This window comes from Mustela erminea, chromosome 2 (genome assembly GCF_009829155.1).
Source record: "Mustela erminea isolate mMusErm1 chromosome 2, mMusErm1.Pri, whole genome shotgun sequence".
Classification (NCBI taxonomy): domain Eukaryota; kingdom Metazoa; phylum Chordata; class Mammalia; order Carnivora; family Mustelidae; genus Mustela; species Mustela erminea.
The window spans coordinates 153,592,067-153,617,636 of record NC_045615.1 but is presented as its reverse complement, the minus strand read 5'-3'; the positions used below and the strand labels follow the sequence as shown (position 1 = coordinate 153,617,636).

The 25,570-nt window shown below is 33.8% G+C and overlaps 1 protein-coding gene across 4 annotated transcripts in view; it reads left to right on the top strand.

Annotated features, from left to right (window-relative positions):
• The first annotated feature begins 1,688 nt into the window (after positions 1–1,688).
• The window catches only part of UGT2A2 (UDP glucuronosyltransferase family 2 member A2), a 64,095-nt gene continuing 40,213 nt past the window's right edge, over positions 1,689–25,570 (top strand). For 2 of the 4 annotated variants that reach the window (XM_032334479.1, XM_032334478.1), the window contains exon 1: positions 1,689–2,406. In XM_032334479.1, the coding sequence (XP_032190370.1) occupies positions 1,689–2,406 (718 nt within the window). Of the gene's footprint in view, positions 2,407–11,350; positions 12,105–25,570 lie in introns of those variants that run through there. The other 2 variants (XM_032334475.1, XM_032334477.1) reach the window with 2 other exon arrangements.

Here is a 25,570-nt window from a genome sequence, read left to right as displayed (position 1 = left end):
AGATTGTTTTTCAGAGTCCATAGTCTCTCATGATACACAAACTTATAGTGTGCATTTTATATGTGTCAGCATGTTTGGGGTACTTTATGGTTTATAGGGGTAGACTCTTTACAACTGGTAAGGAGACATGATAGACTCTGAAAGGACATTGTATCCTAGTGGTTAATACAGTAGACTCTGTGAGCCAAAGAGCCTAAAGACTACTACTACCATTTTTTTTCTTATTCTACTATATGACTGGCAAATTACTAAACTTCTTTGAGCAATGGTTTCTTCTTTGATGTGAGAATATAGGATCTATTTCATTGAATCTTTTTTTTTTTTTTTTAGTGAGAAATAAATGAGCTTAACATGTAACACACTTTGCACAATGTCTGACACACAGTATGGGCTTAATTAATACTAGAAATTATGAAAGGTTTGGTCTAAATATCTTGTAGTTGCTCCTCACACAGACCAGCTGGCTTTTGACCGGCACTTTCCACAGAAGAAAGGTTGAAAGCAATTCTCCTCAAAGACCTCCTATTGATTAGTAACATTACCCATCATCTCTTGCATATATACTTACAAAACAGTTTAGTCATTTATTTATAATTTTTTCTCAGTGATTATTAACACAAAATATTTTCCTAAAAATGGGGTACCTGGGTGACTCAGTAGGTTAAGTGTTTGCCTTCTGCTCAGGTCATGATCTCGGGGTCCTGGGATTGAGTCCCCACATTGGGCTCCCTGCTTCACAGGAAGCCTGCTTCTCCCTCTCCCACTCCCTCTTCTTGTGTTTTCTGTCTTGCTGTGTCTCTCTGTCAGATAAGTAAATAAATAAAGTGTTTAAAAAAATAAAAATTAAAAAAATATTTTCTTAAACGTATTATTAAAGTAGTAATAAAAATTACACTTTCTCTAATTGCTAATACTTCACATTTTTGTAAGTATTTTCTTTGCAATAATCTTATCTATTAAGAACCAGGTATCCCTGGTGGCTCAGTGTGTTAAAGATTCTCCCTTCAGCTCAGATCCTGATCCCGGGGTCCTGGGATCAAACCCTGCATCAGGGTCCCTGATCAGTAAGGAACATGCTTCTCCCTCTCCTCTCCATTCCCTCTCCTCCCTGTACCTGCTCTTACTACCTCTGTCCGTCTCTCTTTCTTTCAGATAAATAAATAAATAAATAAATAAAATCTTTTTAAAAAAAGAACAAATTACTACTCTAATAATATTTAATTGTTGCTAATGACATTGTACTAAATGCATTAAATATTGGAAAATCTATAGCCTTGGTATGTCTACATTTCTGAGCAAGTTCTGACCTAACCTGGTATTTCAATACCCAGGCCCGAGTGTAGAGTTAAGATATAGAGTGACTTCAAGGAATTTAATAGTAATAATTTACAATTATGAGATGCAATGAAAGGTTTGAAGGCTCACGTTTAAGAAAATGATCAGAGAGTGAGAATCATAACCCAAGCTAAAGCAACAGGTGGAGAAGTAAGACACATGTTACCCCAAGCCTGTAATTATCATAAAATAGGTGCTACCGTGAGTAATATCATTTGGTCAAGAGAAGGCTCTTAAGGGTATCAATTGTTCTGAATCAAAACTGAAAAATAATTTGCCTTTTCTTTTTGCTTGAAAAGCAGAGAGATTCGTTTATGTCACATTTCATCAAGTCTTCTACATCAAGATACATCATGTTAAACAAGAACATTCTGCTGTTTTCTCTTAAGATTAGTCTCTTAGGAATCACTCTTGGCGGCAATGTTCTGATTTGGCCAATGGAAGGGAGTCATTGGCTGAACATTAAGATAATTATAGATGAATTGATTAAAAAAGAGCATAACGTGACTGTCTTAGTTGCCTCTGGTGCACTTTTCATCTCACCAGCCGCTAAACCATCTCTGATGTTTGAAATTTATAAGGTGCCCTTTGGCAAAGAAAGAATAGAAGGAATCATCAAGGACTTTGTCTTGACATGGATGGAAAATAGGCCATCTCCTTCAACCATTTGGAGATTCTATCAGGAGATTGCTAGAGTCCTCAAGGACTTTCACATACTGTCTAGAGAAATCTGTGATGGTGTTCTCAAAAACCAAAACCTGATGGACAAGCTGAAGAAAAGCAAATTTGAGGTCCTAATATCAGATCCAGTATTTCCTTGTGGTGATATAGTAGCTTTAAAACTGGGAATTCCATTTATGTTCTCCTTGAGGTTTTCTCCAGCTTCAACAGTGGAAAAGCATTGTGGGAAGGTACCATTCCCTCCTTCCTATGTACCTGCTATATTATCAGAACTCTCCGACCAGATGTCTTTCACTGACAGAGTAAGAAATTTCATCTCCTACCATCTACAGGACTACATGTTTGACAGTCTTTGGAAATCATGGGATTCCTACTATAGTGAAGCTTTGGGTATGTAATTTTTTAAATTAATATCCAAATTTGAACAGAGTTTTGTATCACCTCTTAATTTCCCTGTAGTTTTTTTTTTTAATCCCACATATTGATAAACTATCTATTAGTATCATTTGAGAACAGGAAGGAAGATAAAAAACAATATGCTTTGTAACTATAGTGTGTTGTTTTCCAATTTTATGGACTCAAAGATATCAGCTAAGTTCTTTCATGGATGACATATAGCAAGTTTTAAAACAGGACTGAATTCTCATTCAGATATTGCATTGATGATAGAAATTGCCTAGAAATTTCAGTGGTGAGTAGAGAAAGCTGGAAGAGATTAGACTTCCTATTAGTCCATTACTGATATAGACGTATGTGTGTGTGTGTATGTGTGTGTGTGTTTAAAAACTTACATGAGTATGGATAATCTCTGATCATTGTTTCATTGTTCATATATTTCCTACTGTTTACTAGGTGTCCCTTAGGTAGGGAAGTTATAAAAAAGACCAGATGAAGATCCTGACTTCAAGAATTTCAGTCAAGCAGAGAAGTCATACAAGAGAGGGAATATTTACACTATGAACAGTGTGGGTAATGAAAATATGTATAAAGAACAGAGAGTATAAAAGAGTTGGGCAGAATATAATAGGAGAGAATGACATTCTGAGAAACTAGAGTTGAGGTGATACACAAGAAAAAATTTAAAGAGTTAATATGAATCTTTCTGCAAAACCAGGGTGGAGAAAGAAACTGTCCAATGTGGAATCTGAAAGTATTATTATGTGTGCTGGGTATTACTGATGATTCTTTATTTATAAAGGTCAAAGTGCAAGGTGGGGGGGCATGAGAAAGAACAATGAAGATGTCAAGCTTGCAAAAATTGTTTAATTCAAATAAGTATTTTCAAAGTCTCTTGTATGTCATGCTAAGCATTTTGGATTTTGTCTACTAAACAACTGAGAACAGTTTAAAGGGATGTATTATGACTAGATTGCATCTTACATAAAATATCTGGATAGATGTGGACCTGGTGTGAAAAGATGTTAGCTTATAAGCTTCTACATAACTCCAGGAAAGATGTGGTAAGAGCATGTACTCGTGAAGTAGCTTATAAGTGGAGAAAAATAATGCAGATTAGACTCCCATAGTAAGGCAATCAGGAGTGTATGACCATGGAGAAGCAATTAATTCTCTTTACATCTGCATTTATTCTCCCCATCTCAAACAGAGCTACTGTAAGGACTAAATTAGTTAACATATAAAAGGAACTTACAATTCTGTCTAGGAGCTAGAAACCATTCAATTTGCTTAGCTGTTTATCATGAAAAATTAATAAAAGCTAATGGCTAATTGGTTAGGACATGTTAAAAGGCATGAAGAAGAGATTAAGATGGTTTCTTTGGGGGAGTTATAATTGGTATATAATATATTATTTTCTGGTGTAAAACATAATGATTCTATGTATGTATATATAAACATATGATCACCACAATAACTCTAGTTAACACTCGTGTCCAGACATAATTACATTATCTTTTCTTGTGGTGAGAACTTTTATGAGGTACTCTTTTAGCAACTTTTGAATATACAATACAGTGTTAACTATAGTCACCAAGCTATATATTACATCCCCAGGATTTATTTATTTTGTACCTGGAAGTTTGTGCCTTTTGACCTTCTTCATCCATTTCCCCCACCCCTACCCTCCAGCTCTAGCAACCCCCAGTCTGTTCTCTGTATCAGAGTTGGGGTGCTTTTTGTTTTTGTTTTTTTTGCATATTCCACATATAAATGAAATTATACATTGTTTGTCTTTCTCTGACTTATTTCACTTAGCGTAATGCCCTCAGGGTCCACCCACATTACCATAAATGGCAGGATTCTCTTTTTTATGTTTGAATAAGTAATTATTATAATTTATAATTTTAATCTCCATTGTAGATAAAAATAATGCTGTAATGAACATGGGGACATCGCTATCTCTTAGAAATAGTGGTTTTGTTTTCTTTGGGTATAGCCTAGAAGTAGAATTACTGGATAATACGATGATTCTATTTAATTTTTTTAGGAATCTCTATACTGTCTTCCATGGAGACTGTGCTAGGTTATACTCCTATCAATAGTGCACAAGGGTTTCCCTGTTTCCATATCCTTGCCAATAATCGTTGTACCTTGTCGTATAACCATTCTAATAGGTGTGAGTTCATTAGCAACACAGGAAACAACAGACGTTGGTGGGGATGAAGGGAAAGGGGAACTTTCTTACACTGTTGGTGGGAATGGAAAATGAGACAGCCACTCTGGAAAACAGTGTGGAGGTTTCTAAAAACGTTAAGTCCCAAAAAAAAAAAAAAAAAAAAAAAAAAAAATAGAGCTACCCTATGACCCAGCAAATGCACTACTGAGTATTTATCCAAAGGGCACAAAAATACTGATTCAAAGGATCACATGCACCCTGATGTTTTTAGCAGCATTATCAACAATAGCCAATAGCCAAATTATAGAAAGAGCCCAAATGTCTGCGTGTGTGTGTGTGTGTGTGTGTATAAAACTGAGCCATCAAAAGGAATAAAATATTGCCATTTGCATCAACATGGATGGAGTTAAGAGTATATCATGGTAAATGAAATGAGTCAGAGAAACAAATGCCATATGATTTCACTCATAGGTGGAATTTAAGAAACAAAACAGATGAACATAGGGGAAAGGAAAAAAAGAGAAGGAAACAACCCATAAGAGACTCTTAACTTCAGAGTAAAAACTGAGGGTTGCTGGAGAGGAAATGGGCAGGGATGGGCTAAATGGGTGATGGGTATTAAGGAGGGCAATTGTGATGAGCAATGGGTGTTTTATGTAAGTGATGAGTCACTGAATTCAACTCCTGAAACCAGTATTACATTATATGTTAAATAACTAGAATTTAAATAAAAACTTTAAAAAACCAATCAATAAATAACAGGTGTGAGATGATATCTTGTTGTGGCTTTGATTTGCATTTCCCCAATGATGAGTGGTATTGACCCCTATTCATGTACCTGCTGGCCATTTGTTTGTTCTTTGGAAAAATCTCTATTCATGTCCTCTAGCTTTTTTTTTTTTTCCTGCTATTGAGTTATATGAGTTTTTATATACTTTGGATATTAATCTCTTATAAGATGTATGATTTGTAAATATTTTCTCCCATTTGGCAGGTTGCCTTTCCGTTTGTTGATGGTTTTCTTTGCTATGTAGAAGCTTTTCAGTTTGATGTAGTTGCTCTTGCTTATTGTTCTTTTGTTATCTTTGGTGTCAAATCCAAAAAGTCATCGCCAAGACTGATGTCAAGTAGCTGACCACCTTACAGTTTCAGGTCTTATTGATCAAGTCTTTAAATCATTTTCAGTTTGTCTTTGTGTGTGGTGTAAGGAAGTGATCCAATTTCATTCTTCTGCATGTAGCTGTCCAGTTTTCCACTTATTAAAGAGGCTGTCCTTTCCCCATTGTGTGTTCTTGGCTTTTTATAATGACTTAGTTGACCATATAAGTGTGGTTTCTTTGGCAAGGATTATTAAAAGAAGCATTAATTGTGGGGCGCCTGGGTGGCTCAGTGGGTTAAGCCTCTGCCTTCCACTCAGGTCATGATCTCAGGGTCCTGGCATCCAGTCCCGTGTCTGGCTCTCTGCTCTGCAGGGAGCCAGCTTCCCCCTCTCTCTCTGTCTGCCTCTCTGCCTGCCTGTGATCTCTCTGTCAAATAAATAAATAAAATATTTTTTAAAAAGAAGTGTTAATTATAATTGGCTCATCATCTTCTCTGGGTATGCTAAGTACTTGTCCCCAAATTCAAAAATATATGTTTACCTCCTGGGATATAAATGAAAACTGAACTGTTCTGTTATTCAGAGAAAATAAGCATAGCTACTATATTGATTATAAACTACCCTACAAAGGTAGAAGTGAAGGGTCAATATTGTAGGGCTAAAACTGGATCTCTAAAAATGAAGAAAAAGGATGAAGAAATGGCAATTTTATGAAGCTGTCAGGATCTGCAAAAACTCTCTATCTGCTCATAGGTGTAATAAACAAAGATATCTGAATATGTGCAGCATCTCTGTTAATGAAATAGAGGAGTGTATATGTAACACCTTAGTCACGATATAGGTTTACATTTTTATCTCATTACTTATGTTTTTATCAACGACTTGTCCTCAATCTTGGAATAATAATTTTCATGATCACAGTGCTTCTTATTCATTATTAGTGACATTATTCCCTAGATAAACCTTTCTCATGCTGGCAGTCTCAGAATCATGTTCCATTGTATTGTGCTTGTAAGTGAATACTGGTTATAAAACCACACAATTTTTCCCAGTCATAAGACATGAGACTAATCTTTCTTAACAATTTGTTCATGGGAATGTAATGAAGTTTCTAAAAATCTTCTTACCCTCTGATTTTGATAATATCATGTTTCTAATCAAATTACACTCTTTTGACTTAAAATGACTATTTAAGTTTGTTTTATGAACGATATTCTTATTGATGTCAGGACATGAAGACTCAATGAACACTCATATTCAAAAGACCAGGTAAGAAACAAAAGTACTGAAGTGACAGAGTGATTCATTTTCGTGCAAGCCTTTGTACATGTAGAATGATAAATGAGAATGATAAATGGAACCGACTTTTAAAAATCACTTCTTTCCAATGTATAACTTGATTTTTTTTTTTTTTAAATGCTCTAAACAAAGTCATTGCAATGAACCCTTATCCACTCAGGTCTCAAATTGTCACACCTGAGTAAATAAGTAGGGCAACTTTCTGTAAGATTACTTTTCTGCAGTGAAATGCAATAATCTGAGAATGAGTCTTTAATCTCTGCTAATTGCTAGGAATCAGATATTATAATGTCTAAATTATTTCTTTTATTTCAGCATTTGGGTATTTGGTTCAAATTCATGGTTCAAAATCATGATAGCAATAACAGTATTTGTTGATTTCTTCCTGTACACTAGACACTGTAATAAGTCCATCACATGTTATATCTCTTAATTTTTGCAATGAATTTGTGAAGAGAAAACTATCACAGATGAGATTATTGAGGTTGTGAAATATCAATTGCTAAAATAAAATTATATAGTGACTAGTAGGAGAAAATATTTTCAGATGAAATCCAGATACCAAAACTGCTAGAAAAATTTTCTCTCTCTTTTCTTAAAATTACGGGTGTAAATCCATTATTCAGAATATTTTAGGTTTAAACATTCTCAGTTACTTTTCCTCTTCCTAGATTTAGCTTTTGAAGTCTGCTGTTTTATTTCTTATTTATATTAAGTTTGCTAACTGGAGTTTAATTGGTTTGTTATCACTAGGAAACTTGCTGTTTCTTTAGGCAAAAGTTTCCATTTGACTGTTGCCTGGGGCGAGTTGCCTGAGGATAGGTACCTGTTCCTAATAGAATTTAAAATGCTGTGTTTAACTGAAAGTAAGAAAGGGCTTCTGCAGATTCCAAATATATTTTTAAAGTTGAAGCAGGTAAATTTTGTTTTCATATACATATTAACAACAAAAAAACCCACCAAATTGGGGAAACATTTAAGAAAAAAAAATGTAGCATTTTAATGCTAGTAAAAATATTTATAATCCATAAACATTACCTATTGCTATCAACAGTTTTATCTTTCGGCCAGTATAGAAACAAATAGCTTTTTTATATGAATGATCTTTATATGCTAGATTTATATGAATACATAATGTATTATTATACCTGAATAGTCAGATGATTACTCTCTAAGAATTAACGCTGTCTATAATAACAGACTTTCCTATAAATATATTAAATAGAAAAAACAACACATCTTCAAAAAATTATGACTATAATATTCAGATCTTTACATGAACTAAACACTGACCAAAGGTAATTAACATAAAATAAAGTGCTAGAAACAAAACAAATGTGAATGTGTATATCCCCAAAGTGCTTGATTTCCAGTAGTCATTTTAAAGGAGAGAAAAATGTATTGGGGTTCTTTACCTAAAGAGTACTACATGTTAGTTTAGGACATTTTTCCCCTTCTTTATTCCCAGTCTTTTTCTTGCTCCTCTATCTTCTCTCTCTTCCTTTCTTCCTCTATTTTTGATGTAAATTAATTTTGTTTGATTAGAATCTTTCCAATGACCTCTGGTAGCATCCCCTTCTTCATAATGACAACCGTGAGTGGGATGCCAGCCATAAGCATGCCATCCGAGAAGGAATTTGCTCTGGGACATGCACAGTTTCAAGGGCACTGTCACTCTTTGCTGTCACTCAATGAAAGGGAATGGAGGTGATAATTTTTATGAAAATAATTTTGAATTTTCAGTGTGTGTCTTTCTTAAAATAAGTCACTTGTGAACCTTGGTACTGAAAACATTGTTAGTAGCATATCATTTTTTTAAAAGAGTTTACTTATATTTATTTATTTAAGAGAAAGAGAAAGAGAGAGAGCACAAGCAGGGGGAAAAGCAGGCAGAGCAGGCAGAGGGAGAAGCAGGCTCCCTGCAGAGCGAGGAGCTGGACGCAGGACTCAATCCTTGGACCCTGGGATCATGACCTGAGCTGAAGGCACCAATTGAGCCACCCAGACAACCCATAACATATCATTTTTGATGTGCCTCAAGATTGAGCATGACTGACACCTGTAGAGGAACTTGTGGTGTTTAGGAATACCTGCACCAAAACTCAGGCACCGCAGAGGACCATTATCTGAGAAGCAGAAGAAAGGAAGTGCATCTAAGTGATAAGATCTGTTTAAACTGGTAGTTTTTAAAGAGTCTCTCCTTACTTTATCATATATAGCTAATGGTTATTGAGCACGGATGATGTTCCAAATAATGTACATAAATCAGAGTTTTTTTTTTTCATTCAGTCCTCACATCTACAAGAAACAGGCACCAGCATTCTCTATCATTTTGTAATAAGGAGGCTGAGAAACTTGCCTGAGGATACAATGAAGAAAGTGGTGAAGCATTTGATGCGAGACCCTGAGCTAAAAGAAGATTCTAAAAAGATACTCGGTTAATATACAATAAAACAAAGGGGAAGAAAAAGTACATTGACTTTTAAGCTTTCAAGAATGCATTAACTAAATGCATTCAAGGAACTAAAAAAAAAAGTTGAAGCTCTAATGTGAAGCTAAAACTCTAAGCTTACTAAGGAGTTGATTATAAATTTTCAAAAATAGTATGAAAGATGGTTTCCAAGCCATCTTTGGGACATCTTTATGGCCTTTGGGATGACCTCCCAGTCCAAGAGACAATGAGAAATTAATTAGCATAGTTAAATTCTAGCCATTCATTGAAATGCTTACAGGAAAAGGAGACATTTAACTCCTGGTTTCTATCCTTTTAATTACAGTATTTGTTCTTATTTTCTCCTGTTAATGGCAACTCTTAGCTTCTTTGTATTCCTTAACTTTTAAAATAGCATCAGTATATGGTTGCCCTTATAGAGTTTGGCATTTACTAAAAATCTCAACAGACAGATATCATTATAGATGTGTCTAACTGGTTATTTTGTAGCTAACCTGTTGGTTTACTGATCAATCTTCAGGCAAATTTATTAAACTACATTACTAAACTTTTGCTTTGAACTGAGCAGTTTACAAAGCAACTTTGCAGATATTATTGCTAATCCACAAAGTAATATAACATCACTATCTCTCATTTTTGTATGAAAAAACCAAGGCTGAAAGGGTCCAGGTAATATTCCAGAGTCACAAGGCTTGTAAAAGAATAGTTTTTGAATCTGGGGCAATTGAACTCTAGTGTCCACCCAATTTAAGCTACTACACAGCTCTGAAAGAAAAAGCGTGTGACTTCTTGTGGTGCTAGACTCTATCTTCTTGATTTGCATATGAAAATATCGTATGAAAGAAAATGAAAAATTCCCTGCAAAGAGGAGATGATTATTAATATGCTTTATCAGAAAAGAAAACCCTCCTCTGACAAATGTGTAAAATTTGTTCTATAATCCAATTAATTGAAAATATCTTGTATTCTTTGAGAAAATCTCTTCTAAGTGAAGGTTGTTTTTAGTTTTTCTTCCTAAATACAAGCCATAGGGAAGTAATAATAATGCTTGTCATTGTGCATTGCCAAAGCTTCTAAAACTTACAAAGATGAGGCATAAGACCGTGGAAATCTGGCAATTCTCAGATGATGTTATGATAATAGTCTCAGTTGCCCTACTTTGTAATATGTTTTTGGATATGCAACTCAATATTAATTTCAGTATCTATGAAATATAGCAAGTAATGTATGATGCACAAAGCTCTGGAAAGGACTGAATTAGACAATGTATATAAAAATGCCTTGAGGGGCGCCGGTGTGGCTCAGTGGGTTAAGCCTCTGCCTTCGGCTCAGGTCATGATCTCAGGGTCCTGGGATCCAGCCCCACATCAGGCTCTCTGCTCAGCAGGGAGCCTGCTTCCCCTCTCTCTCTGCCTGTCTCTCTGCCTACTTGTGGTCTGTCTCAAATAAATAAATAAAATCTTTTAAAAAAATGCCTTGTAATAAGATATCTAACTTAAAGTTACTAAAAGTTTTGAGACAGTGGTTTTAGCAGTAACAACTGCTATAATTTTTTGTTTAACATAATTTTAGGAAAGATAAATTAAAGACACATTTTATAATTATTTATAATTTATATATATTATATATAATTGTACATATATAATTATATATAATTTATAATTATTATCACAGAGTACATAGACACCAGGCTCATAGCTTGACTTCTTTTGCTTTCAAATAGGACTTGATTTACTTCTGTTGTTAGAATAATAATATTATTGCACATAATGGTTTGAATTACATTAGTTTCCTTTTAATCTATAGATCAAGTGACTTATGAATGAGTATACCCATCACATTAAACATCATTTATCTGAAAAAATAATCTACCTAAATAAACTTTGAAAATTTCTTTTTATTTTAAAAGATCTACAGTAGGATGGTTTTCATAATGGATATCACCATGCCTAAGAAGTTTGTCCAGCTGCTGGTTTTCAATTTGACTTTGACTCAAATTGTTCTAAGTGGAAATGTGCTAATTTGGCCAACGGATGGTAGTCATTGGTTAAATATTGAGATCATTCTAGAAGAGCTGATTCAAAGAAATCACAATGTGACTGTACTGGCTTCATCAACAACTCTATTAATCAACTCTAATCCTGATTCTCCCGTGAATTTTGAGGTGATACCTGTCTCCTATACGAACAGCAATATAGATTCCTTAATTGAACATATGATAATGCTGTGGATGGACCACAGACCAACTCCTCTCACACTCTGGACTTTCTATAAGGAACTAGGAAATCTTCTAGATACTTTTTTTCGAATCAATATACAAATCTGTGATGGAGTATTAAACAATCCCAAGTTAATGGCAAGACTTCAGAAAGGTAGTTTTGATGTGTTAGTAGCAGATCCAGTAACTATCTGTGGGGATCTGGTTGCTCTGAAATTAGGAATTCCATTTGTATACACATTGAGGTTCTCTCCAGCCTCCACAGTTGAGAGACATTGTGGGAAAATGCCAGCACCTGCCTCCTACGTACCCGCAGCTTTGTCAGAGCTCACTGACCAGATGACCTTTGGTGAGAGGGTTAAAAATACTATCTCTTATCCTCTGCAAGACTACATATTTCAGTCCTACTGGGGAGAATGGAATGCATACTACAGCAAAGTTCTAGGTAAGTCTCTAAAATATTCTCTTATTAATGTCTCCAGATACCCCATTTATTCTTGTTAGTAAAACAGTAAATGGTTTCTGTCCCACCGCACATGCCAGGCTAAGGTAAATATACTTACTATAGATAATACTCTCATACAAGATGAGTCTTTTTGGATAAATTTCTTAAAAGTGTAATGGTGGTATTAATATGAATGCTAGTGCTTCACTGCAAATAAACTTGTCTAAATATGGATTTAGACAATGAGTAAATCAGTCTTCAAATATAAACGAAAGTGCCTTTACTTGGATGAATTACGGTACTGCTAAAAAATACCTGGCAAACATTTTGAAGCGGCGCCTGATTTCCTTTCCCTCCTTCATTCCTCATTCTTTTCTTTGTCTGCAGAAAACTTCAAAAAGCCTAGGATTAAGCATTAGAAACCTGTTTATAACCTCCCCCATTTCTCACTATCTCCCTGCCCTGAGGCTCCTCGGGTGTTGGGTGTTAGACTAGCTCCTCATCGCCAGCTTAATTTCTCTGTATCCTTGGGTAATCCTCAAGTTTCCTTGCCTCACACATTCCTATGAGGATCAAGTAAATGATGCAAACAGCGCCGGATGGTTTATCTTTCTGATTCTCATGAACCTTCCTTCATTTTTCTATTTTCTTCTCTCCTAAAGTTTTTTTGTTTTTCTTTAGATTTATTAGTAGTAAGCACCAGGTATATTAATTAACAGCAGAAATTAACCGTTGGTACCAATGGTACTTTCTCACAAAGATAATATACAAAATGCTGTCCTTGACGTACCTTTCAGCCCGCCTCCCTCCCACTCTTTATTTTCCTGTTTTTCTCCTTTCCCTCTTCTCTCCGGCCCTTCCCTTTCTTCTATGCTTTCTTTGTATAAAAATAAAAGTACTTCCTGAACACCAACTCGTTACCTGCCACTTTTCTAGGTACAGTTGACAAAACGGATCAAAATCTTTTTGATTTTTTTACTACATAGGGTATATCACAGTAGTGTATATGCTATGCATATATGCTATGTAGTAAAATAAGAGGAGGAGGGTTACACTTTTAAATACAGTGGCTAGGGAAGGTCTCAAATGGTGACATTCAAATGAAGACCTGAGGGCAGTGAGTGTGAGAGCCATTGGGATCCCTGGAGGAAAAGCATTATAGACATCCATAAGGGCAAATGGAAGGATCTGTGGCAAGTCATAGACTAGCCTCACTGTGTCGTGACCTTAATCTTACATTTCACAAGCAGAATTTGTGTATATATTTTTTCTTTCCTGGATTTTGGAATATTCTTCACCCGATTTTTCATCACTTAAACTTTTAAATTTCTTCATGGAGTTGTCTAGAGGGAAAATGTTAAACATACCACACATATGTAAATAAAGCATATGCAAGATAATTAAAATTTGTATATACATTTAAAGACATGGTCATTAGAATTTTGAAAGTAAAATGTATTTTTATACTCATTATAATGTCACTTAACTATATTTTATTTTTCTTTGGACTCCAAATTTCATAAGCCTCAATGACATATTTTGATTTAAATTTAGATTTTTTTTTCCCAAGACATTTGAAATCTGTCCTATAATAGTTGTGTCTGCCCATAGATGCCCACATACCAACTACTGCAGGTATTGAGTGAGATAACAGTCTCTATTCCTTACGTAAGAGGATTACAAAAAGTAAGATAGTGAAGGTTCTTGGAAAGCACATGAGCATCTGGGTTCAAGTTCCATTTGCTGTGTAATTTCAGGCAAGTGATTTAAACTCTGAGTCACAACATTTCTACATTTTTAAAAGGGGGCAATTATTCTACTGCACTCTTTGGGATGGTCATATGGTAAATGGGTATGCTATGTCAGTAATAAGGAATTGTACTTGTGTTAAATGTTGTTTACAGCAAACTACATAAGAACTCTGAAATGACAAAAGCCCAGGGTTTGAAGCTTACTAAGTAGTCAGTACAGATAAGCAAAGAATAAAGAGCCTCTGGAATGTACTAACTCCAAATTATATAATGTATGGAAAGCCTTTGTAAAACAGAATGTTCTTGTCTTCTCATTTTCACAGGATCATGACCTAGTTTCAGAAATCCTACGTGCTGAGATATTAGATATCATATTTATTTTAATCCTTTATACTCCTCATGTTACTAAACATACTTGAACTAATAATTGTCTTGCATATTTTATTTCAAATTGAAGTTTGGGGAATATAATAATCCAATTTGTCTTTGATTGCAATTACATTCTTAAAGTATTAGGGACACCTGGTAGCTGTAAACCGAGAGTGAAGTAGGTCAGGTACCTTCCATTTGATATTATTAGCAAACAGGAGAACACAGGAAATTTAATAACATCAGATTTCAGGGGAGTTTCCATCTCCATATTTATTCTTTATTTCTCTGGGAAAAATCAACCAGAAAAAATAGCATGTTTAAGTGTGGTTAAGAAAAATCCCAAATATCTATATTAAAGGAAATAAATAAGTTAGAAGGAAATAATCTAACTGTACTGGTTAAAAATCCTGTTTTGCTTGCCATGGAGATCTTAAATTCTTTGGATGAAGCAAATAAAATTCATAATTCAATTTTAAATGTGCTTCTCACACCTAATGGAGCAGGCCTATCTGGAAATATGGCAATCATTACTATTCATATAAGGGAGTGAATCTCTAATTAATCTTGTTCAAGCCCAGCGTTCTGCAAGGTACCTGCAAATTGTACCGAGCTCTATCTCTCCAGCCTCTGAGTGATCTGCTGACTGGCACATAACTAGCTCTAATGTGGATAGGATTTGGGACTTGCCTTCACTACAGCAATAGGACATGCCTTCACATAAGGCTTCTAATTCCTTCTCACATGCAGTTTTCCTGGGGTCAGTGCTGTAAGGTTTTTAAAATTCTGTGTAACCTATCTTTTGAATTAAGACCTAAATCCTAATTTTATAGCTTACTGAAGTTTCACAGCGCGAACTTACCCATGCAACCAGCACCCAAATCAAGAAACAAAAAATTATTCCCATAGTGCCTCTTTCTCCTCACACCAGTCCCTACAACTCCTGAAAATAATCACTTGGCTTCTAACACTACAGATTAATTTTGCCTGATTTTAAACTTTGTATAAATGAACCACACGTTGTGCACTCTTTTGTATTTTGTTTCTTTTGTGAATGTTTTTTATATTCACCCAAGTTGTTGCATAGAGGTATAGTTTGTTCATTCTCAGAGTTATGTAGATTCTATTGAATTAACATACTACATTTTATTTATCCATTTTGCTGTTGTTAAATGTATAGACTATCCTGGTCTTGGCTATTTATGATAAGCATTGTTATGAACATTCTTGTACATGTCTTTTGGTAAATATGCTTGTGTCATTCTAGGTGATAGAGTATGCATTTGTTTCATTTTAATACATATTGCTAACATCCAGTTTCTCAAGTTGCTTGTGCCAATCAATAATTCCATCAGCCATTTACTAGGATTCCCATTGTTCTTCATTCTCACTAACACTTAGTATTTATTATCTTTTTGCGTTTTGAAAAAATTATAGCCATGCTATTGATGTGTAGAGTCATCTCGTTTTTATAAAAAGATTAGGAGTTAATTTATACATGGTAAAAGGAAGTGCATTAAGTACACAGTGTGATTTGTTTTGTCAAATGTATATATTTCTTTAACCAGCACATCTAACAATTTCTGGGATCCCTTTTCTAAAAAAGCTGCTCTCCAGACCTTTTCAAAGTCAGTAATTCCTACCACTTAGTTTTTTCGTTCTTCATTCTGATTCGTTTCCATTTTCCTTTTGTGGGCTTTTAAAATTCATTCTCTAATAAATTTAACTCTAAAAGTAACATGATTACATTGTCACTCATGTTCAGTTTGTGCTTCATCAAGCAGCTATGATCTAGCTCTATTCAGTGATTCTGCAGCCAATGCCCTTGCTAATTGCACCATTTTTGTTATTAACTTAGTAAATAGCTACTCTTAACTATACACCTATCAAGAGCTTTCATTGGTACAATGCATACATTTTTACTAATCCAATACACAAGCCGAAAATGATCCTTATCTCTTACCTTGGAGCCGTCAAAATTCAGAAAGATTAAGCGACTTTGCTAAAATCACCAAATATGTAATTGAACCAGAGAAGACCCTATGTATATTGAATCCACTACATAAAGAAATTCACATTCCCAGCAATAATGACCAGTCCATAATTTCCAGGATTTTAATTTGGGAAGTCACAGATAGGGAAAAGAAAAAAACAAATCTGCTCATCTCCCATTATTTGCTTGGTAAGCTGGTGTTTCCTGTGAGCATTCTCTCACCCAACTTTCTTGAAGGCACTGCTGTGACATTATTTCAACTTTATAGACTTTTGCTTTTGTTTTTCAAGTTAAAAATCTTTAAATATTTTGGTGCAAACTGTCTCTTTTGTCACAGAGAATTGTGTGGTCCTGAGTTTTGTCTTTAGGGAATGACATACAAGTCCTGAGTACCCTTGGCCTCTCCTGCTTGCTTATAGTATTATAGAAATAATCTTAACTAGCTCTTGAGGAGGAAAAGACTAGAGTTATTTGCATTGGCATATAGTTAAGTGCAACTATTTGGTTTAAACTGACCAAATTTAAATTTTAATTTAAAGTTAAAATTTGGTTTAAACTGACCAATTTTAAATTTAAATTTTAAATTTTAATTGTCACCATTCCAAGGATATATTATTATTTTAAAAAAATCATCCGTGGGTCTTTTGGAGTGTTTACCAATGTTTCTTATATAGGTTTTACAGATTTATTGTTAAATTTCAGCCAACTGATTTGTTTTGTTGTTGGCCTTATAAATGGGTTCCCTCTTCCTTTTCTTTTCCATTAGTCATAGTTTGTATACATAAATTCTAGTTACCATTCAATTTCAATTTCATATCCTGGTATTTGTCCATATTATCCTATGCTTTACAGTAGTTATCCAGATACATGTTCATTAAACTGATACTAGAAATACGTTACATCTCCCTTTATAATTCTTAAGTCACTGGTCACCTTCTCTTGTCTAATTTTACTTCTGATAAAATCATACTTATTTAATAATAATGAAGATAGTTGCCTTCATCTTTTATTTTCAAATTTAGTTGAAATGACTAAATTTTATTCATTAATTAACTTGCTTGTTTATGAGCCATGTGAAGAAAATATCAATTACTTAATTACTATTACAGTTAGCATTTTCTTTTGTAAATCAGAACTGTATCAAGTTTTGTCAACTTCTTTTTCCACCTATGGCAAGAATTATTTGATTTTCTAGGCAAGTTAATAGATGAATTATATGAATAGATTTCCTATTACTGAATTATTTCTGGAATGATTTTACAATCATTTTTGTATAAATCATTAATATTTTGCTGGATACATTTTTATTCGTAGATGAAAGGCTGGATAGAAATAGAATAAAAAATATTACATTTTTGTACAATCTCTTGAAGATTTTCGACCCATATTGTAGACAGTTCATGAAAATAACCTTTGTTTCCCTTCTTTTTTGTGCTTGTAACACTTCTAAAATTTTTTTATTTTTGATATTTTAAGGTTTAGTACAATTTTCTGTTCTTTTTTCTCCAGATTTACTTAGATATAATTGACATATACTACTGTGCAAATTTGTGTATAAAGTAATTATTTGATAGATGAATATATTGTGAAATGACGACAACAATAAAGTTAGTTAACACGTCTATCACCTCATATAACTACGGTTTTGTGTGTGTGTGTGCTGTGTGTGTGGTAGAATTTACTGTTTTAGCAACTTTCAGATCTAGAGTTCTGTTAACTATAGCCATGATGTTGTACAGTATATCTCTAGAACTTATTTATCTTGTAACTGGAAGTTTTTACACCTTGATCACCTTCACCCATTTCCTCCACCTCTCAACTTCCACCCCTGGAAACCACCATTTTACTCTCTGATAAGTTCAGCATTCTTTAGTTTCCATATACAGGTGAGATCAGACAGAATTTGTCTTTCTCCGTTTGATTTGCTTCACTTAGCTTAACACTCCCAAGGTTCATCCTTATTGTTGAAAATGGGAAGTTTCCCTTATTTCTCATAGCTAATTTCTGTCCCATTGTCTGATACGTATATCACAACTTTTTCATTCATCTGACAATGGACACTTCAGTTGTTTCCATTCTGTTGTAAGAATGCTGCAATAACCATGCGAGTGTAAATGTCTTTCCAAGTCAGTATCATTTCCTTTGGATATATACCTAGAAGTGAAATTGCTGGTTTATACAGTATCATTCCTTTAATTTTCTGAGGAACCTCTATACTGTTTCCCACAATGGCTGCACCAGTTTACATTCCCATCAACAGTGCATAGCTTTACAAACACTTTCCTTAACAGCTTTGCCAACACTTATCACTTGTGTTTTTTATAACAACCATTTTAACAAGTGTGAGATGATAACTCATTGTGGTTTTGATTTGCATTTCCTGGTGATTAGTGATGTTGAGCACCTTTTCACGTACTTGTTGGCCATTTTTAAGTTTCCTTTGGAAAAACATCTCTTTAGGTCCTCTTCCCATTTTTTAATTAGATTATTTGGGGTCTTCTGCTGTGAGTCTCATACTTATTTTGAATATTAACCTTATCAGATATGTGGTTTGCAAATATCTTCTCCCATTCTGTAGGTTAAATTTTTATATTGTTTCTTTCTCTGTGCAGGAGCTTTTGAGTTTGATATGGTAACACTTTTTTATTTTTACCATTGTGTTTTGTGGTTGGGGTGTCACATTCATAAAATCATTGTCAAACCAATGAGTTATTAAGACACTTTGATCCTATGTTTTCTTCTAGGAATTTTATGGTTTTAGGTCTTATATTTGTCTTTACCATTTTGTGAGTGGTGTAATATAGAGATCGAATTTCATTCTTTGGCATAAGAATATCCAGTTTTCCTAACTTCATTTATTGAAGAGACTATCTTTTCTCTCTTGAGTATTCTTCATTTCCTTGCCAAATATTAGTTAACCATATATGCATGGGTTTATTTCTGAGTTCTCAATTCTGATCTAATGATCTATGTGTCTGTTTTATGTCAGTGTCATATAATTTTAATTACTGTACCTTTTAAATATAGTTTAAAATCAGGAAGTGTGCAGCCTCCAGCTTTGATCTTTTTTCTTGGGATTATTTTGACTATTCAGGATTTTTTGTGGTTCTATATAAATTTTAGGGAATTTATTTTCTATTTCTGTAAAAAAATACCATTGGAACCTTAATAAGGATTACTTTAGGAGAGTGATTGTTTTGGTTAGTATGGACATTTTAACAATATTAATTTGTATGATCCTGGACACAAGATATCTTTCCCTTTATTTGTGTCTACTTTAATTTCTTTCATCAGTGCATTAAAGTTTTCCATGTACAATTAAAGGTCCAAATGTGAGACCTGAAGCCATAACAATCCTAGAGGAGAGCACAGGTAGTAATTTCTCTGACATTGGTCATAGCAACATTTTTCTAGATATGTCTCCTAAGACAATGGAAACAAAAGCAAAAATAAACTATTAGGACTACATCAAAATAAAAAGTGAAGGAAGCAATCAACAAAACTAAAAGACAACTTATTGAACAGGAGAAGGTATTTGCAAGTGATATATCCAGTAAAGGGTTAGTATTCAAAATATAGGAAGCCCTTATACAACTCAACACCCCTGAAACAAATCATCCAATTAAAAAATGGGCAGAAGACATGAATAGACATTTTTCCAAAGAAGACATACAGATGGTAAACAGACATATAAAAAGATGTTCAACATCATTCATCATCAAAGAAATGAAAATCAAAACCAGGTGAGGTGACATATCATTTCATAGGTGTCAGAATGGCTAAAATCAAAACCACAAGAAAAAATTGTTGACAAGGATGTAGACAAAAAGGAACTCTTGTGCATTGTTAATAAGAAGGCAAACTGGCATAACCACTGTGGAAAACAGAATGCAAGTCTCCCAAAAAATTAAAAGTAGAATTACCATATGATCCCATAATTCCACCACTGGGTATTTACTCAAAAAATATGAAAACACTAATCCAAAAAAATATATGCACCCCTATGTTTATTGAAGCATTATTTTAAATTATGTAAGCAACCCAGGCATTCATTAATAAATGAATGGATAGAAACGATGTGGCATACACGTGTGGGCATGTGCACATGCATGTACAAGTGCATACATGCACACACATGCGTGCGCGCACACACACACACACACACACACAGACTAGAATGTTATGCAGCCATTATAAAGAATGAAATCTTGCCATTTGCAAATATCTGGATGGATCTAGAAGGTATAATTCTAAGTGAAATAAGTTTTTTTTGTTTGTTTTTGCTAAGTGAAATAAGTTAATCAGAGGACAAATACCGTATGATTTCACTTGCATGTAGAATTTAAAAAAAAAACAAAACAAAGTAAGAAAGAAAAAGGAGAAAAAAGAAAAAAGAGATTTTTAACTATAGAGAACAAACTGATGGTTACTAGAGGGGATTAATGGGGGGATAAATGTAATAAGTGAAGGGAATTAAGAGTACATTTATCGTGATGGGCACTAAGTAATATATAGGATTGTTCAATAACTATATTGTACACCTGAAACTAATATAACATTGTATGTCAACTATACTGGAATTAAAATTAAAAAATAATAAAGTTTTCCATGTACAGATCTTTCATTTTATTAGTTAAGTTTATTCCTAAGCATTTTATTATTTTTGGTGCTGTTTTGTAAATAGGATAAAAATAATTTTTAAAATTAATTTTATTACTATTTTGTTGTTAGTGTATGAAAACAACTTATTTTTATATGTTGATTTTGTATCCTGCAGCTTTATTAAATTCATTTATTAGTTCTAAGGGATTTTTGGTGGAGTCTTTAAAATTTTCTATGTATAAAATGTCATCTTCTAGCAGAGAAAATTTTACTACTTCTTTTCTAATTCAGGTGTCTTATTTCTTTTTCTTTCTGACTGCTTTTACTAGGTCTTCCAATACTATGTTGAACAGGAATGCTAATAAGGATGAGAGTTGGTATTCTTGTGCTTTCTAGTCTTAGAGGAAAAACTTTCAATCTTTCACCATTGTGGATGATGTTAGATATAGGCTTGTTATATTTTTCTGTAAAATATTCTGAGTTGAGGGATTTATTTCAGGAGAGTGTTTGGTAATATATATACTTCTTAAAATTTAAACTCTTTCTTTTTTGACTTCTTTCAGTTTTGGCTAATGTTAAATAGATGATAGATAGATAGATAGATAGATAGATAGATAAATAGAAATAGATAGATGATAGATACATAGATAGATAATATAATTTCATCCACCCTTAAGTTGTCAAATGTATTTACTTAGAGCAGACTCCCTTCAGAGACCTATGCAAGGCTCCATCTCATGACCATGAGACCATGCCTGAGGTGAAATCAAAAGACAGTTGCTCAACTGGCTGAACCACAAGATGCCCCTTAAGTATCTTCTTTATAGCTACTCTTTTTCATTTTTAAAGGTCCTTTTTATTATGATTTTTCTGCTTTCCATGTAATGCATTCCCATATGAAGTCATCTGTCATGCTGACTCTGGTCTTGGCTATCCATCTTGCTTTGGCCAATGTGACTTTAGTGAATGTAATACAAGTCGCCTCTTCCAAGCAACTTACTCTCACTGCTCTGTGACATTTTAAAAATCTATATATTAATGGAAATACTTATTTAGAATAAGAAACCATTACAAGATATTGATTTTATAAAAACTGACAAATACCATAAGCATCACAAAATCCAAAACAATCATATTTTAAATTTATTTCCTGGCATTTCTTTTCTTTTCTTTTCTTTTTTTTTAAAGATTTTTATTTATTTATTTGACAGACAGATCACAAGTAGGCAGAGAGGCAGGCAGAGAGAGAGGAGGAAGCAGGCTCCCCACTGAGCAGAGAGCCTGATCGGGGCTCGATCCCAGAACCCTAAGACCATGAGACCATGACCTGAGCCGAAGGCAGAGGCTTTAACCCACTGAGCCACCCAGATGCCCCACTTCCTGGCATTTCTTTATGACCTTTTCTCATAACTTATTTGGATGAGTATTTTTTGATTGTCTTATTCACATGACATTTTATATAATTCTATATTCTATAGAGAACAAGGATAATTCAACCTGTTCTCTAGCATGGTTGATCAAAATTTATTTTTTACTGTTGATAATTAAAGAAATAAATTTTCTGCTTTATAACTTGCTTTTGGGTCATGTCAGGTAAACTTTCAAGATTATTGACAAATTTGAGAAAATCTCTGTCAAGTTTCCTTTAAAAGAGTTATAAGGTTTGAAAGAACACTCCATAGACCAAATTCTGGCCCTGTATAATTTTTAAATTTTTAAAAATTTTTACTTTTATTTTTTTAATTGAGGTGTAATTAACATACAGCATTATGTTAGTTTCAGGTATACAACATAATGATCTAATATTTGCATATATTACAAAGTAATCACCACAGTAAGTCTTGTTAACTTCTATCACTATACATAGTTACAGAATTTCTTTGTGTGATGAAAACTTTTAAGAATTACTTTCCTAGCAAGTTTCAAATATGCAATATAGTATTATTAATTATAGTTACCATGCTGTACATTACAGCATGCATGGGGCATGCAGCATGATGACTATAATTAATTATACTGTATTGCATATTAAATAACCGGAAGTTTGGAGCTTTTGACTCCTTTTACCTGTATCACCCACCTCTATCTCCAGCAACCAGCAATTCTCTATATACATAAGCTTGTTTTATTTTCTTTCTTGTTGTTGTTAGATTCTACATATAAGTGAGATCATATGGTATTTATCTTTCCCTAACCTGTTTTACTTAGCACGATGTCCTCAAAGTCCACAATTTTGCTGTCAACTTTTTGTCCTGTGATTTAACCTTCTAGCATACTAAACGGCGAGGCATTCACAACTCAGGATATTTACCCACAAAGATATGAGAAAAACAATTGCAAAACACTCATGTGATGACCTCAAGTATCAGCTAGCCCTTTGATGACTCAGATTCACATGTGCATGAAAAAGGTCAGCCCATAACAGCTCTACTTAGACTAGAATTGTGAGCAGAGTCAGAGGTAAATAGAAAGTTGTTTTAAGATGATAAGGCTTTGGATAGTTGGTCATTTGATAATAGATAACTAATAAAAAGACTTGTAGTTTTTTTTTTAATATTTATTTTTTTAAATTTCTTTTCAGCTAACTATTCATTGTTTTTGCACCACACCCAGTGCAATCCATGCCCTTTCTAATACGCACCACCTGGTTCCCCCAACCTCCCACCCCTCACCCCTTCCAAACCCTCAGATTGTTTTTCAGAGTCCATAGTCTCTCATGGTTCACCTCCCCTTCCAATTTCCCCCAACTCCCTTCTCCTCTCCATCTTCCCTTGTCCTCCATGCTATTTGCTATGCTCCACAAATAAGTGAAACCATATGATAATTGACTTTCTCTGCTTGACTTATTTCACTGAGCAAAAAGACTTCTAGTTTTGAGGCAATCCATTTGTTAAATCTTGGATCTCTACTTTGCTTCTACCTCTACATATGCACTTTCTTTTTTGCACATTTGTATCCAGTGATGGGTCGTAAATGTTTAACAATTGGCTTTCTGTGGTATAGCATTTATTAATATCTGTGGTGTAATTCCTTCCACCTTGACTAATTTCAAGCTATTGGTAATACAATAACCAGCTTGGAAAGATACATAGAAATTAACAATTAACTTTCATGAGCCTGTAATAGTTAGGTCCTCTGGCAGATCTGCTTATGACATTAGCTTTGATTAATTAATATGACCAGAGTTCATGGACACAAGTTTTATCATGCAGAAAACATTATACACTCCAACACATTCTGCAGAGTAGTATCTGGGCCTGTAAATATCATACCCAGATACAAATATAAACATATACAAATTCTTTGCTTCGTAAAGCAGAAACTTCTCTCTCTTGGAGAAATCTATTGCCCAAGAGAAATCTTGAGCAATAAATTCATTCCCTCCTCTGTAGTTCATTTTTATAGCTACAACACTCCTGCCTCCACTTATATATATTATCTATATATGCATTTCCAACATTCATGATTTTTTACTCTTCAGGAAAATTGTTACCTTTTAAATATTTCTGAAAAGTCAATGGATAGACTAGCTCTCCTTTCCCAGCATCTTCCAAGATACTACTAAAAAGTTTACTTTCTAGGAAAGATCATTCTCCAGGAAAATAATATTCCATCTAATAATCTTAAATACTGTAACAAGATGCTTGAAATTTCAATAAAATGCCTCTTCTGCACTGGATACCTATATAAAAGAGAAAAAAAGAAAATGAAAAGTAATAATTGAGTATCTCATATAGTATTCATGAATTTCTTTAAAAATTAGTAATTGATTTTAGAATTTAGTATTTTTAGATCAGACCAACTGTTCTGTATGGTTCAGGCCTTTTACTGCTTATTATATTTCACTGATAAAATAAATGTGCACTAAATATGAAATTTCAGACCATTTGGACACTATTAAAAATGGAAAACACAAAGGCCAGCTGTTTTTGTTTTGAGGGAGAAAGATGGGGGGATAAAGGCAGAGGAAGAGGGACATAATCATGACAATTAACCACTGGGCCACCAAGGTTCCCCATCGGCATGCTTTTTATTAACTTTTGACAATGGGGCATCCAAAGAAATACTGGATCCCTGGTGTATCACAGTTTTCTAGCCCTTAGTAAAGATAATAGAAATTAGATACCTGCCTATGCTATATGTTTCATGAAAATAATATTTCAAACAAAAATTTGAAAAAAAATTTTGATCCACTTGTCAATTTAATGGTACAATATTAGAACGATGTTACTTATAGATTAGGAAGGAATTCCTCTAATTATGAGGAAAAAAAATTCTACACTTTAAATACATGTGCCTCATTAACCTGACAAACGTAGTTCTTTTTAACATTGTAATATGTTGTCTTCCCTTCTGACAAAATCCATGAAAGAAATAATTTTTAAGCTGGACTTCATTAAAATTAAAAATCCCCATTGTGATGGACAATGTCAAGAGAATAAGAAAACAATATGTAGACTAGGAGAAAATATTTGCAAAGGACATATTTGATAAAGAACAGTTATAAGTGTAAAAAGAACTTTTAAAACTCCACATAAGAAAACATATAGCTCAATTAAAATATGGGCCAAAGACATGAACAGACACTTTATCAAAGAAGATAGACAGATGACAAATAAATGCATAAATTGATGCTCCACATTGTTTGTCATTAGAAAAGTGTAAATTAAAACACTAATAAGCTACAACTACACACTGATTAGAGTGGCCAAAATCTGAAACACAGACTGCAGCAAATGCTGGTGAGAATG